Source organism: Xiphophorus maculatus, chromosome 19 (genome assembly GCF_002775205.1).
Source record: "Xiphophorus maculatus strain JP 163 A chromosome 19, X_maculatus-5.0-male, whole genome shotgun sequence".
Classification (NCBI taxonomy): domain Eukaryota; kingdom Metazoa; phylum Chordata; class Actinopteri; order Cyprinodontiformes; family Poeciliidae; genus Xiphophorus; species Xiphophorus maculatus.
The window spans coordinates 20,182,940-20,199,584 of NC_036461.1; the positions used below are offsets into that span (position 1 = coordinate 20,182,940).

Genomic DNA, 16,645 nt, shown 5'->3' on the forward strand with positions numbered 1-16,645 from the left:
TGTGTGTGTGTGTGTGTGTGTGTGTGTGTGTGTGTGTGTGTGTGTGTGTGTGTGGGTGTGTGTGTGTGTGTGTGTGTGTGTGTGTACAGGAAGCTGGCGTAATACAACTATTATCCTGAACGTATAAAGGGAGGCCATTTTGGCTTCAGGGGATGTGAGCGCTATTCAATTTCTTGTGTTTTTATTTTGTTTTGTTTTTTCCGTCTTAAAGCTTGGTGGTAAAATATGAAACGTTCTGCCGTGTTCAGTGTTACAAATTCATCACCAACATTCTTGGGCTTTTTAAAAGCAACGCAGCTTGGGAGTAAAGGAATTTCTTAAAGGTTTGTTTCGAAGCCATTTTACTTGCTAAAACTTGTTGCTTTCTGCTTGTACATTAGCTGCATTTGGCTCAAGGCCTGAGGTTCAGTTTTGTAAAAACAACGTGTTTTTTTATATCCTACACTTTGAAGTAAGCCATCAGTGGACAGGACATGCTGTTAACATGCTTGATCATAGCCGTGTTTTGTATTCTTTATTTACTGAGCGTTTCTGTTTGGCTCACATTTCTGTAATTGTATTTTTTGCAGCTGTCTGCTGTTTTAACATATTTTTAAAGCTATTTATGCCTAATATATTTGCTGTACAAAAAAACTCATTGTTGACTCAAAGCCATTAAATGTAAAGACCAGATGGACATCTGTTCCAGCTTTGTTTTAACTGCATTGAAAACAGCTGAAATTGAAAATGATAAATGATGTGAAAGTCTCGGGAAAGCGTCCACTTCCTGTGATGACTGAACTCAGTTCTTTTATTCGTAAGGCAACAACTGTCTTTGCCTTTAGTATGTTTATAGTTTTGGACATGGGTTGTGAAATGGCAATACATAAATAAACCAAACTGAATCAAACTACCACCTTGGCAGTGGGATGAGGGTTAAACCAGCCTGAGCCATAAGCAAACTAAGCTCCTGGTTAGGGCCCCTAATTCATCAGAGAGCCTTAAAAAATGCTTAGTTTTCCCAGAGATCAGATATATGAAATTCTTATTAGTTTATTCAGAATAAGTATGTAATTAAATTTGACCTAATATTTCAGAATAGATAAAAGCTTCAAAATTGCCTAAAATTGGCAATTTTGCAGGTGCAAAAAATATAGTTTGATGGAAGAGGGCCCCCAAATAAAATGTAGTTTCAGGCCTCATACAGCTTTGGACCGGCCCTGAACTGGATTTAGCCTCATCATCAGGGTCTACATGCCTTCTTTAAAAAGAAATTAAAAGCCAGGATTGCTCTTACTAACGTCACAAGCTGCCTTTCTGTTTCAAGTTTTCTTTGCTGATATTTTTTCTGGTGTTGAAGTTATTTGTATTTCAATGTCGCGCCAGGAAAGAAATCTTCAGTCAGTAGCTGATTGTAGGAATGTTTCTGGACCAACTTTATGCATCACAGCTGGAGAAATGAACGACTGTTACCAATATATGTGTGTATTTAATGTACATGTACGCCAATAATGGTGCTTGACCCTTTATTAAATGTGGATTTCACAATTGTGTGTGTGTATGTGTGGCACTCTTTCTGATGTCTTTTGAGTTCAGCTGAGACCGGTATATACTGAGGTACAGTAGATCCTCTTTCACTGCACCTTAATAATAACCTAGCAACGGTTGTGCGTTCCCTATACTTTTTGATGAAATCTGATTTTATATGATGATTTCAGTGTCTCATACTCCAGTTGCAGGAAATACTGAGGCTTTTTAATACTTTCTGTCTGGCTGCATTTTCCAAGAGATGACTGATACCTATAATTACAGAGACCACAATTCATGAGACAGATGTTCATACAGTTCAGTAAGAGTTCAGCTCATCCCACTTCACCACAGAGCACATTTTGTTTGGAAAGAAGAGGTGGATAAAAGGCTGTGGGAACAAAATGAATCTGTTTGCTTCCATGGAACATTGCTGGCAGAGACACAGCCACCATAAATATGTATACATACATACATATAGATAGATATAGTATATATAATAAATTATTTCATTTTAGGTGTTGAGATGCAGTTAGTCAGTGTGGGGTGCAGCGCTGCTCGGCACCTCATCACCTCATCACCATTATGTCACAGTCAGCACAGCAGTGCTGCCCCAGGCCGGTCAGTCCAAGATCTAAGTGCCGATGGCAGCTATGTATCGTACTAGAGTTCCAAAAACAAAAGTTCTGCAACTCCCCCCACGAAACTGATAAATGCTACCACAGACATTCATTTGTCCATGTTGTCTTCTTTCCACCGGTATCTTCAGCTTTTGTCTTCAGTGACTTTTCTTTCAGTGACTTATCAATTAATATTTTTAAACACAATCCTTTGGTAAGCTTTGAGTTCATGCCAAGGCAAGTAAACTGTCATTTATACCTTTAGTACCTTGTGGTCCACAGACCACCAGGATCTCTGCTATTTTGCCGTTGTGTTTTGCCTTCCTGTGTTTTATCTTTAGGTTTTACCTTTTGTCTTTGCCTTATTAATTTAATTCTTCAATTTCTCTCATTTTTTTTCAGTTCATCACACTGGTTTGACTTCGGCTGCTTACTGTTTCTCCTAGCAGCAAAACTGTTTCTCAAGCCCAACTATGATCAGACAAGAACAAACTTACACTTTTTGGTCTACATGCAAAACACTACTTGTGGCCAAACCCAGACACTGCAGATCAATCTGGAAAAGAAAAGAAAATGGCATTGAAACATGGTGGTAGCAGCATCATGCTATGGGAATGCATCTCTTCAGCAGGGAAGGAAGAGGAGGGAGAAAACTAAAGACCTGAAACTGAGGTGGAGGTTTCCCTTCTAACAGGACAACTCCAAACCTACAGCCAGAGTAACAATGGAATGGTTTAGACAGAAAGTAGTTATGAGTTAGAATGGCCTAGTCAAAGTCCAAATCTAAATCCAAATGAGAATTTGTGACAGGATACGAAAAGAGATGTTTATATTTGCTCTCCATCTAGTCTGACTTTGGTAAAGACTGGAAATCTTTTAGAGACAAACCCAATAAAACCTTCAGCTGTAAATAAAGCAGAAAGTGGATGTACACCGCATTTACCCAGGTGGCTGAATGCAACCTCACATATTCCTAATCTTTCTTTGTAAAATAGAAAATGTAATACTTTTCCGTCACAATTAAGCCCCAGTTTGCAGTAATCTATCACACACAATCCAACTGAAATCTGGTCGGCAAATGAAAAAACTGTGAAAAAACTCAATGGGTGTCAATACTTTTGCAAAGCGCCAGAAAACTTTACCTCTACAAAAGCTTGATCAGCAAGAGGTGAGGCTGATACCAAATAAGGAGCCGAGTACAAGACTGCAGCATGCTGCTTTCGTTCTGCCTCCTACATGCTTTAACATGACATCATCCTTCCACCAAACACCAAGAAATAAAATCCATCTGACGTGATGGATCCACTCCACAGATCTGAGGAGCCTCTGCAAAACTAGTTCAGATCAGACAAAACACAGAATAGATCCATTTTCTCTCTCTTTTTTTTGATTGTTGCCAAATGAATTGAGAATAAATAGAAATAAGGCGCTGACTGTCTGTGTTATTTAAACACTTTATTTAAAAGTTAAAGAATTACAAAGAGCCCAGCGAACACTGAAACAACTTCTGGCCTGCTGTGTTCTTTCTTCTTTTTTTCTGTGCAGTTGAAGAAAGGAAAAACGGAATCTGCAAGCACACACACACACACGCACACACACCCACACACCCCTCCCCCCCACACACACACAGGCTGTCAGCTCGGGGATACAGGGAATAAATCATAGTTGTGTTACAGGAAACACTGAAAATCCTTGAGAGTGCCCTTCAACACTTCACATAAACACCAACCCATGCACACACACACACACACACACACACACACACACACACACACACAGAGAGAGACACTCTGCAGCACTTCCTTTATCTCCTTCAGCACCTTCAGACCCACATTCCCCACTTTGCTGGTGTTAACGGGTCAGACCAGAATCACTCTCTAGACGTCTCCTCCTTTCATCAGGAAGAGTTTTTATGTTTTAGACAGAAATAAAACAGAATCAGTTTAAGCAACTCCATGTTTATGTGCATGTAATTCAATAGGATGTTTCCTGTTCCATAGCTTATCGTGAGTTATGTCTAGAATCAAAATGGCCGATTGATTTCCTGTATAAAACCACCTCCTGCTGTCATCCCAACCTGCAGCATGTCTTCTAGTTTACTGCACTTCTCCTCTTATTGCACTAAATAAGTCAGGCGGTGTGTTTTAGAGAGAAAACAAAAAATGTAATGTCATTTGATGTGACTATGATTCATGCCTGAATGGGCTGACAATAACTGAAGTCTTTGTGTTTTCTGAAAGTCTTTAGCAAAGAGAATTTTTGATTTTTGAAAAAAAAATGAAGCTACAAGAATTTCCACACCACTCCAACTCTCTTTGTAACCATAGTTACTGTGTCTCTCACTGCCGCCTACACAATGCACAAAGGATACAACACTGGAGGATTGCTGCTGACCTGACCGCTGCAAGCAACATTTATTGATATAAATTACAGAGCAACATGATTGTTCACATGTTGTGGTTTCTGTCTGACTGCAGGAACTCAGGGCTGATGTCCCTGCAGCTGTTTACCATCAGTCTCCTCTTTTGTGTCACAAAGTTGAGTGTTTTTCTATGTACAATAACATTTTGTATTAATCAATCAATCAATCAATCAATCAGTCAAGTTTGTTTGTATAGCGCATTTCAAAGCAGTTCAAAGTGCTCTACATCATGACAACATAAAAACATCATGAACGCACCACAATTTCACAATTTTCAACAATTGTGAAATCAGGAACAGACATTACATTTTGTCAAGTGTCTTTGTTAAAATCATCAACACACATCAAATGTTTTGGTTAATATTTCATTTATTATGGTTCAAAAGCAGCTCTAAACCGGAGGGGATTTAGCCTTGATTTAAAGGAACTCAGTGTTTCGGCTGTTTTGCAGTTTTCTGGGAGTTTGTTCCAGATTTGTGGTGCATAGAAGTTGAATGCTGCTTCTCCGTGTTTGGTTCTAGTTTTGGATGGTGAGCAGAACCAGAACCAGAAGACCTGAGAGGTTCTGGAAGGTTGATACAACAACAGCAGATCTTTAAGCTGTTCAGTGATTTATAAAATAACATCAAAATTTTAAAGTTTATTCTCTCAGTAAAGGACTACAGAACTGGGTGGTGTAGAACTCAGTGATGTTCTCTATCTTCCTGGTTTTAGTTAGAACAGCAGAGTTCTGGATCGGCTGATTGATTTTTTAGGCAGACCTATGAAGACACTATTGCAGTAGCAAACTGTGAAAATGTTATTATTATTAAGGGGGCGACTGTGGCTCTTTGGTAGAGTAGTCGTCTTGCGATCGGAAGGTTGTAGGTTTGATTCCAGCTTCCTCCTGCCACATGTCGATGTGCCTCTGGGCAAGGCACTTAACCCCAAATTGCCTACCGATCTGCGTATCGGTGTATAAATGTGTGTGTGTTTGTGAGTGCGACTGGGTGGATGTGACTCTAGTGTAAAGCGCTTTGAGTGGTCAAAATGACTGGAAAAGCGCTATATAAGTTCAGTCCATTTATTATAGATAAACGCATGAGTTTCTCTAGATGTTGATGCTGTTCTATACTGATTAGGCTAAAGGCATTTCAAACTTTCAAAGAGCCAAAAGTCATTGTGCAACAAACAAAAAGGAAATCATTTAAACAGGGGTTCAATCAAATGAGACAGTGTGTGTATGTGTGTGAGCCGTGATGCTGCAGTCCATGCCTTGTGAATCTGCCCCAAATGTGAATTAATTTTGCCTTATAATCATCTTAAGGTCGCAGTTATCTCTGTTGCTTGTGTCTTTTGTTTTATACATTTTCCCTCCACTCAACTTTCCATTCATAAGCTTGCATATTCTATGAGAAGGCAGTTTCTTTTGCAATGACCTTTTGTGGCTTACACTTTTTTATGGCAATTAACAATCAAAGAGACCAACATCAACTGTTATGGAGAGTGAACTAAAAAAACTTTATCAATCAGTTTGATCCGTTTCAGCCAGTAAATATTTTCTGGAAAGACATAAATTTACTACCTAATTTGGAAAGCAGACTTACTTCTTTAGAAATATTTCAACATGGTCAATTATTATTGTATCCATATTTCCTTAAAGGAATAGGCCTGTCGCGATAAACGATAAATCAATTAATCATACGATGAATTAAAACTATCGACGTCATTTTAATTATCGGCATTATCGTCTCTTCCAGCCTTTTTCTCTTTCTGTTGATGACACCAAATGAAAAAAGGCTCAACTCCGGTTCTCTCCACTGACTCTCCCTTCCTCATTTCCTTAGTGTAAAGCCCAGCGCACACGACACGATCTTAGAGCTGTCGGCCGATAGTCGGCCCATTTTCAAAACCTGACAGATCACACATTAGCCGACAGAAATCCTAGGTATAACAGTTCCATCGGGTTCGTTCCTGCCCTGTGGTGTCCAACAATGGGCACAAAATAATGGCTACAAGTCCAGTTAACTAATTTTAAAACCAGGTATTAATCAATGCTTTACTACAATCTACCTGCAATGCATGTAGCTAGTGTCAGCGTAAAGTCCTGACTGAATGAAAATCATTAGAACCTATTTACGTCACGTTAACGAAGAACAGCTGAAAAGTTACCGGGTTTATCAACTGCGGTAGCAATTTCGCTCCAACTCCTCCTCTTGTCATTTCTATATTCTTTGCATGTTGAATAAACATTAATGTTGTTTCCACATATCATCTCCAATGTCCGCTGGACTTCGGGTTGCGCCTCATAAAGCACGAGGAGAATCCGCGCTTTCTGATTGGCTGCCTGTCACATTCAACAGGCTGCGTTAAGATCCCAGTTGGGGAAAAACCCCTGATTTAGATGATCGGAGCGGCAACAACAATCTACCATAACACACCACACAATCTTAGAAAGACCAACGATCTAAGATTGTCATAAGGGGAAAAATAGGAGCAAAAAATCATGTAGTGTGAATTATTGCATCAGGTAGTCGATGTGCCCATCTTCTCTATTTAAATCTGATTATTACTGAAGGGCAACATAATATACAGACTTCATAATCTGCCCTCTTTTGGTTGAATGCAGTATTTATTACCACTTTGGCTTTATGTTTAGGTTTTTTCAGGTGTATTTTTTGTTAATGGAGACTGAGAATCCATTTTATTTTTGTTTTGTTTATTTTGTTTATCAGTTTCAGTGTTAAATGTTCTTTTGAAAATAAAGTGTATCTATCTTTGGCAGGAAATCACATGCATTATTACGTCATTTTCATTACATCAGTGTAAAAAGGTCTTCAAACAATATTATCGTTTATCGCAATAATTTTTGAGACAATTAATCGCTCAGCAAAATTTGTTATGGTGACAGGCCTAATGATTATTCTATTTCACATATTAAAAATCCTTTTTACGTGGTCTTATGTAATATTCAAATTTCTGGAAAACAATCATCAGCTTTACGCCATATTTATCAAAATGAACCAAAACAAGAGCTTATGTAATACATGACCTCATTTTTTGAACAAAATGACTGAAATAGTGAAGCGTTATTTCGTTTTGTTGAAGCACATCCGGATATTGGTTGTGCTGAATCGTTGTTTGCCTGCAGGGGGCAGTAGTGTATCCGGGAGTACCTCTGCTGCTCGCGGGTCGCAGAGGAAGAAGCAGCTGCTCTCTGCTCCTCGCTCGGTGAACGTTCATTCTTTCCGGAGAAGATGGCGGACCTAGAAGGTGAGTGTGCAACACATTCTGTGAGGCAGGGTCAGTTTTTACTTCTCCCGGTCAAATAACGATGTTTTAACGCCTTCTCTTAGCGCGGGGTTTTATTGCCAGTCAGGCGTCTCTCTCTGTAGTTCGGCTGCTTTTATTGTAGCGAGGAAAGCGGGTTTGGGAATTTGGTCAGAGGTGCAGCTTAGATTAACTGGTGTTTTTGCAGCCATTCTGCAAAACAAATCTCATCCAAATCTCGGTATTTAGATCAGCGTTCTGCGATGAAATAGCGCGGCGTCTTTTATTAGTCGTGATTTGGGCGCGCGAGCTGTTAATGCGTGGAACAGGAAACACGTGGCGAGTCATTTTGATCAAGCAGGCTCTAAACTGTAAAAACCAATTATATGAAATTGATTGCATTGCTATTTTGAAAGTGACAGTGTTGTTTTACTGTAGTTTGGTCTGTTGTGGTTATTGACCTGTAAAATACAAACTAGATCAGCGCCGCTGTGTTTCTGTGGAAACGATGTTTCAGAAGTAGCAACTCTTTCAGTGTGGGGTTGCATGTTTAGTGGCCTGTTAGCTGGGAGCGTTAGCCACCACGTGTTGCAAGCACGTGGAGACACCACTTGGGCCTCTGCTTAGAACCCACGAAGAAGAAGCTGAAGTTAGCGTTGATAGCAGGATTTCCGTGGCGTCCTCAAAGCTTTCAATTTAATTAAAGCAATAACAACTATATATAAACATTGACATTTATAATGCGCTTCCTCTGGACACCAGTCATATGAAGAAGTATCAATTGTATCACTAAACTGCTCACAGTAACTGCATTGAATTTATTAATACACTTATTGACTAAAAATTGAAATAAATAAATGTCAATTATAACAATACGAGCATTTTTTTAAATGTTTTTAAATATACATTTTTAAATGTTACTAATTGAAGTTTATCAGGTCTTATTGAATGTGAATAAACGGGAAACTTGGCTGATGACTTCTTTTCAGTATTTGTTTTTAAACCAGTTTTTTTTTTTTTTTCAGCTTCAGCAAAGAAAAAGAAGAAGTCGAAGAAAGTTTTGGAAGAATCCGTTGGGGTTAGTAGAAAAACTTGACTTGAAGCTTCAGGTTTTCAGAGCCCCTCCCCTGACTGTTTCTGAACAGTCTGCCTGTGTTTCCTAGGAGATCCAACAGAGTGGAGACTTCTTCATCCAGCCAGAGTCCATCGCTCCCTCCCTGGACACGTCACAGTGGCCCCTCCTACTGAAGGTCAGGCCCCAGGTGTTCCTGCCCTGATCGGGGGGGGATTTTAGTTTTTATTTGATGTTTCAGAGCCATGTGAGATGATGAAGCGGTTTATCCATTCTCTGAGTGCCGCCGCCCCGTTCAAGTTGCTGCCCTTGCTTCCGTTCTGGGGCGGGGGCCGCTCCATGGGGGGGCTGGAGTTTTCCCGGCGTTCTGCCGGGTTACAACCAGCAACCTCACGGGGTGTGACTGGACGGGGCCGCGGCCAGGACGACTTCCTGTTCTGATCACATTTAAATAATGTATTCATAAAGCAAGTTATTCAGCTGTATGTAATTATTTTTTTAAACAATTTAAAGACATTTCCTGTTTTTCCTCCAGAATTTCCACAAGTTGAATATCCGAACAGCTCATTACACGCCCATCCCGTGCGGCAGCAACCCTCTGAAGAGGAACATCACAGACTATGTCAAGTACGGTAACGTCACCCTGAGCTTTCTGGGCCGGTTCTGTCCCAGACCCGGTTCTGACGGCGATGCGTCCGCTCCACCAGGTCGGGCTTCATCAACCTGGACAAACCGGCCAACCCGTCGTCTCACGAGGTGGTGGCGTGGATCCGGAGGATCCTGCGGGTGGAGAAGACCGGTCACAGCGGAACCCTTGACCCCAAGGTCACTGGCTGCCTGATCGTCTGCATAGACCGAGCCACGCGATTGGTCAAGTCCCAGCAGAGTGCCGGTGGGTTCCCTTCATCTGCTGCCTATGATTACTGTTAGTCTGCATGAGCCACGTCAAACAACCGCATCATCAGGACAGAGTATGGCTTAGAATTAAAATCCCCCATTTTTTCCATACTTAGTCTCATTTTAACAAATTTCTTTTCTCACTTTATTTTCTCAAGGTAATTACAAATGACAGAAAATATTTCCAAAAACTGCCTTTTATGTCAGTCATTCTATTTATTTGACTTGAATTCAAAGGCCGATGCTGTGTGTGACACAGATGCTGTGTCACACGCTGGCCAAACAAGATGGCCGCCCCCGGTGGCATTGTCTGAACTACGGAAACCAGATTTTCCAAAAAAAAAAAATCTTGAAAAACAGAAGATGTGATTAATCAGTAAAACAGACGTACTGCTCAGTGAAATATGACAATGTTTCCATTTAAAATGTGGTGAAGGTCATGACCTTCTGATTCCAGACCTCTGCTCTGATTCCAGGTAAGGAGTATGTGGGAATCGTCCGGCTGCACAACGCAATCGAGAGTGAGCACGTTCTGGCCCGGGTGAGCCTCCACTTTGATCAGACTGTGCTGGACTTATAAACTTAATTAGTTTGAATGCAAATATAACATAGTGTCATATGACACAGTTAGAGAAGATGTTGATCGCTGCTGACTGGTCGTCCACAGGCCCTGGAGACGCTGACCGGAGCGTTGTTCCAGCGTCCACCGCTGATCGCTGCAGTGAAACGTCAGCTGAGAGTCCGGACCATCTATGAGAGCAAGCTGGTAGAGTACGACCCAGAGAGGAGGCTGGGTGAGGAGCTGCTTCTTACTCCAGTTCATTCCAACTTGTCCAGATGAAGCCTAGAGCCGTCCTGAGTCAGAACCAGGCGGACTGCTGTGGCAGTCGTCTTCACACATCTGCCTCCATTTAAATCTGTCTGTCCTTCCCAACAGGCATCTTCTGGGTCAGCTGCGAGGCCGGGACCTACATCCGGACCCTGTGCGTCCACCTGGGGCTGGTGCTGGGCGTCGGGGGGCAGATGCAGGAGCTGCGGCGGGTCCGCTCCGGAGTCATGGGAGAGAAGGTGAGGAGGAGTTCTGGTTCCAGCCAGAGGTCCAAAGCGTTGAGTCCAGCTCTGCTGTTCAGTGCCGAGTTGTTAATTAGCCTTTGGAAGAAGGAAGAGCAGCGGAGACACGGCGGCCGGAGCGTCCCGACCGCCGAGGCTCAGAGCTGCCAACAACGCTCATGTCCAGTGTGGCTGTATGCTTGCAGGACAACCTGGTGACAATGCACGATGTTCTAGATGCCCAGTGGCAGTTTGACCACAACAAGGACGAGGCGTACCTGAGGAGAGTCATCTTCCCTCTGGAGAAGCTGCTGGTGTCGCACAAGCGGCTGGTGATGAAGGACAGTGCGGTGAGTCTTCCTCCCTGGAAACAGGCTCAACTTCCTGTTCACGTTTGTTTGTTGGGATCTCCATTAGCCGTTACCATGACAATCTCTACTCTTCCTGGCATCCACAACATAAAAAAACATTAGTTACAAAAACGGTTCCACACACAATATAACATTAGTAACGTAGAATGTTGATTCATAAATGACGTTTAGAACACCAGGGTGTTATAAACTCGGAAAATGAGTAATAAAGCATGACATTGTTCAGAGTTCAAAGCATAGAATTAGACTAAATAGTTCAGCACCCATTGAACAAGAACATTCACTGATGCCCCTTCTGGAATTTCTTTTCAGTGTCAGGACTGATACAGATGTTAATATCAGATCAGTGTCTCTCTAAAACAGGTCTGGTATTAAAATAGTGTGAAGTTTGACTGAATAAAAGTTGGTTGTGTAAAACATTTAGTGTCTTGGATACTATTTTTATAAAAAAAAATCAAAGTGCAGTGTGAACCTCATCCTGCTGGTTTTTGGATCAGTTCTGTGGTTGTGACCTCTGACCCCACTCCGTCTGCAGGTCAACGCCATCTGCTACGGCGCCAAGATCATGCTGCCCGGCGTGCTCCGCTACGAAGACGGCATCGAGGTCAACCAGGATATCGTCGTTATAACAACCAAGGGCGAGGCCATCTGCACAGGTGAGAGCGGGTTGGTCAGTGGGTTGTCATGCCGACGCCACATGATGATATGAGTAGATGCAGCAGCTTCCGGGCCGTGATGACCTGCTATCTATCACCCTTACCTGATGGCTCCTCAGTTAGCCTGCCGTCTGGTCAGACTGACCGGTAACCAGACTGAAGCCTTTCCTCTCCTTGCAGCCGTGGCTCTAATGACCACAGCGGTGATCTCCACCTGCGACCACGGAGTTGTAGCCAAGATAAAGAGGGTGATCATGGAGCGGGACACGTACCCCAGGAAGTGGGGCCTGGGGCCCAAGGTACAGAGGAAGAGCCTTCAGTTGTCTAATGGTGTTTTTCTAAGTGATAGCCGCCAGGCGGCGCTAGAGAGGCCTCAGAAAGTTGGAGGGAAAAACAAAATGGAACATTAATTTATAAATAAAATTAAAAAAAGGTTAAATCTGTTTTTCAATTATCATTAAATATAGGTTAAAGTAACTTATTGAAATGTTTACTTTTGTCTTTCTGGAAGTGTTCGCAATATTTTTATTATTATGATTTAAGTGATAAGAACTATTTACGACTTGTATCCCTACAAACACAAATGATGCTCTTGAAAAACCTTCTCATTTGTGACGAGTTTCTTTAGGACACCAGTCACTTCAAGGAGAGAGATTTATATCACTAAACTGCACAAAGTAACTGCATTTAATCATATTTTCAAATGTATTTCATTATGTAATGATATTCATAAAATACTGAAAATATATCCTAAAAACCACAAATATTAAACATTAATTGAAATTTCTTGCTACCACAATAATACATTTATCTCAAATGATGATGTGATGAATTTCCACCCCTAGTGGAGATTAAATAGAATTTGATGTGATGTAAATTGCTACATATTTTCCAATCAAAAGTTTTTTAGGTAATGCCATAAACATCATATTCCTGATTTTTTTTTTTTTTTTTAAATCCACCACAGACAATATGGGGCAGCATTTATACTTAATTATTGAATAGTTAATACAAGCTCAAAGCACTGGTGTGTTTGTGTGTGTGAACCAGGTTTTTTATACCATTGTGGGGACAAATCCTGGTCCCCATGAAGGGAACTGCTGTTTTTGTGTTAGGTTTAGGTAGGCCTGTCGCGATAAACGATAAATCAATTAATCATACGATAAATTAAAACTATAGACGTCATTTCAATTATCGGCATTATCGTCTCTTCCAGCCTTTTTCTCTTTCTGTTGATGACACCAAATGAAAAAAGGCTCAACTCCGGTTCTCTCCACTGACTCTCCCTTCCTCATTTCCTTAGTGTAAAGCCCAGCGCACACGACACCATCTTAGAGCTGTCGGCCGATAGTCGGCCCATTTTCAAAACCTGACAGACCACAAATTAGCCGACAGAAATCCTAGGTATAACAGTTCCATCGGGTTCGTTCCTGCCCTGTGGTGTCCAACAATGGGCACAAAATAATGGCTACAAGTCCAGTTAACTAATTTTAAAACCAGGTATTAATCAATGCTTTACTACAATCTACCTGCAATGCATGTAGCTAGTGTCAGCGTAAAGTCCTGACTGAATGAAAATCATTAGAACCTATTTACGTCACGTTAACGAAGAACAGCTGAAAAGTTACCGGGTTTATCAACTGCGGTAGCAATTTCGCTCCAACTCCTCCTCTTGTCATTTCTATATTCTTTGCATGTTGAATAAACATTAATGTTGTTTCCACATATCATCTCCAATGTCCGCTGGACTTTGGTTACGCTGTGTCAGCTGTTTGGGATTCCCCAACGTAATTTCCCCTCAGAAAACAGGGAGGAGAATCCGTGCTTTCTGATTGGCTACCTGTCACATTCAACAGGCTGCGTTAAGATCCCAGTCGGGGAAAAACCCCTGATTTAGATCGGAGCGGCAACGACCATCTACCATAACACACCACACAATCTTAGAAAGACCAAAGGTCTAAGATTGTCATAAGGGGAAAAATAGGAGCAAAAAATCATGTAGTGTGAATTATTGCATCAGGTAGTCGATGTGCCCATCTTCTCTATTTAAATCTGATTATTACTGAAGGGCAACATAATATACAGACTTCATAATCTGCCCTCTTTTGGTTGAATGCAGTATTTATTACCACTTTGGCTTTATGTTGTTTAGTTTTTATTCAGGTACATTTTTTGTTAAAGGAGACTGAGAATCCATTTTGTTTTTGTTTTTGGTTGTTTTGTTTATTTAGTTTATCAGTTCCAGTGTTAAATATTCTTTTGAAAATAAAGTGTATCTATCTTTGGCAGGAAATCACATGCATTATTACGTCATTTCCATTAAATCAGTGTAAAAAGGTCTTCAAACAATATTATCGTTTATCGCAATAATTTTTTGAGACAATTAATCGCTCAGCAAAATTTGCTATAGTTACAGGTTTAGGTCTAAGGTGTGAATTGTGTTTTGGTTAAGGTTAAGGTCAGGGTTAGGCTTTAGAAAATTATTGGAAATCAATGTGAAGTCCCTATAAGACACGAAAACACACCTGTGTGTGTGTGTGTGTGTGTGTGTGTAACCTCTGGTCTGATGTTGTGAACCAGGCGAGCCAGAAGAAGATGATGATTCAGAAGGGCCTCCTGGATAAACATGGTAAACCCAACGGCAGCACGCCTCAGGACTGGAAGGACCAGTATGTTGACTACAGGTACCCTGCACTCACTGCTGGCCCCTGCTGGTGGCCCCTCTCACTGCAGAGAGTTATCCCTCTCTGAGCTGCCGTGCTCTCTGAGGGAGTCGCTCTGCTACATGAACTCTCTGCCCGGAGCCTCGGCCCCTGGCCAGCAGCAGCTGAGGGCCCCGCTCCCCAGAGAACAGTCTCAACTGTTTCAGGCCCTGAGGCAGTTTAACATCAACATGTGTTTTTCTCTGCAGCGCCTCCGGTGTGGCGGCCTCAGGCGACGCCTCTGCTAAGGTGAGATCACTTTATCACTTTAGAACGGTGGTCTTTAGGTGTGTTGTCATAACAAGCTGCCTGTCCAGCAGCAAGATAATACGGCAAGCTAATTTATCATTTAATTAATCAACATTTCCTTCACTACCATTTACATTATCAAACCCTTCATTGTTAGTTCTAGATGGAAGGCGTGTATTTGTGGATAAATGCTCACACATACATTACGAACGACATGGCGAAATGTTAGCTTCTGGTTAAAGTTTAAAACTTCAACAGGAAGTAATCATCTCTCACAGCTGGGAGTCCAGACCCGGAAGCAAAGTGTAGAACAGGGCTGTGGATTTTAGGCTGGAGATTAAAAAAAAAAATTTTTTTTTTTTTTTTTTTGAGGCTGAACAGAAAATAATCCGTTGCTCCCATGAAAGAATAATTTAATGACTTTTATTCAAATTGGAATGGCAATTTATTTATTTTGGATTCAGAAAAATTGTTTGCTTTTCAAATTGATTAATGGATATTTAGTTTAAAGATCGTCTCGTCATATTAAATATCTTGTCATGTTTGAGGCAGGATACTGTCTGTACACCGTGAATTTTTTTTTACACAGTAAATTTTTCCTGAAGTTTGATCAGCTGTGATTGTGACGTTCTTGCAGAGGAAGAGAGAGTCAGCGGAGAGCGACGGTGAGCCGGCCCAGCCCAGCACGCCGTCTGCTGAGGACATAAAGAAAGAGAAGAAGAAAAAGAAAAAGGAGAAAAGAGCAAAACTAGAGGAGGCAGAAAAGACAGAGGAGGAGCCCGACACGCCGGTGAGTTGAAGTGGATCTCCTCAGTCTGTGGATATGATCTTTTACCAGAACTGAGTGAAGTGTGTGTGATCCAGGTCGCCGAGAAACCCAAGAAGAAGAAGAAGAAACAGAAGGAGAGCGAGCCGGCGGAGTGAACGGCGCCTCGTTCTTCCAGCCAGCCAGCTGGAAGTGAATCTCAGCACAATGTGCTGCAGCAGCTGTACTGTTGGACATGAGGACGGTGTTAACTATGGACATGAATGGAGGTCTGTCTCAGTACCAGAACAGTCCAGAGGTCTGGTTCAGTTCAGTCCTGTTCCAGCAGCTGTACTGGTTTTCTCTCTGCCTTCCGTCCTCAGACAGGACAGACCTGCATGTAGTCGACATGGAAACGGAAACGCCCTGCTCTGTTCATGGAGGTGAAAGAACACATTTGCTCGTGAAATCTATCAATTTATTTCAATCTGTAAATATTTAACTTTTTTATTTTGAAATAAAAATGTATTCTGTATTTGTCCTCGCTGGTTTTTCAGAGAATGTGTCAAACTGGTGATGTCTGTTCTTTAATCTGGACTCCTGAAGGGGCTGCTTCTGATTTAACTAGATCAATTTAGTATGGAAATTCTCAATATTTGAATTTTCAGCTTTTAACTGGAATCATTCTGTATAAACAGATCAGAGCAGAAATAACAAGTCATGAATTAAACTCCAGGCAAAATGAAAAAGCCAAAAATGAGCATAAAACAATTTGTGCTTAAAATCAGGGTTGAACTGATTACTGCCAACACGTCACTGGAGAAATGAATAAATAAATTTTTATGGATTTGGTAGTGTAGAAAAACGACAGATTTAACACAACTGCATTCTTTAATTTTTTTGTTAGAGGTTGTCCTGGAGAGGAATAACCAGTAAACACTTTTAACTAGTGGAGGGGCCGAAAAAATAGGACAACCTGCATTTCTGCAATATACTTTGACAGGCGAGTATTTAAAACTGACAACACTGAAAAATGCTAGTAATTCATGGAATCACTGATGATACTTCAGTTATTTAAAAATATTTCAGTAAAGGAACAATTAAAA

General features: G+C 41.3%; 1 protein-coding gene and 1 non-coding gene across 2 annotated transcripts; both read left to right on the plus strand.

The window, feature by feature from the left end:
* The first annotated feature begins 7,741 nt into the window (after window positions 1-7,741).
* On the plus strand, window positions 7,742-16,026 carry dkc1 (dyskerin pseudouridine synthase 1). Its single transcript, XM_014473713.2, has 15 exons — window positions 7,742-7,800; window positions 8,823-8,875; window positions 8,961-9,047; window positions 9,405-9,496; window positions 9,577-9,761; window positions 10,243-10,307; window positions 10,434-10,560; window positions 10,704-10,834; window positions 11,023-11,166; window positions 11,723-11,843; window positions 12,024-12,142; window positions 14,424-14,527; window positions 14,755-14,794; window positions 15,432-15,584; window positions 15,659-16,026. Exons 1-15 carry the CDS (start codon window positions 7,785-7,787, stop codon window positions 15,716-15,718), a joined length of 1,497 nt encoding a protein of 498 aa, XP_014329199.1. The 5' UTR covers window positions 7,742-7,784; the 3' UTR covers window positions 15,719-16,026.
* On the plus strand, window positions 11,880-11,956 carry LOC111612321. Its single transcript, XR_002754552.1, has one exon. It is a non-coding gene; the product is annotated as a small nucleolar RNA SNORD83 (small nucleolar RNA).
* Window positions 16,027-16,645: the final 619 nt, after the last annotated feature.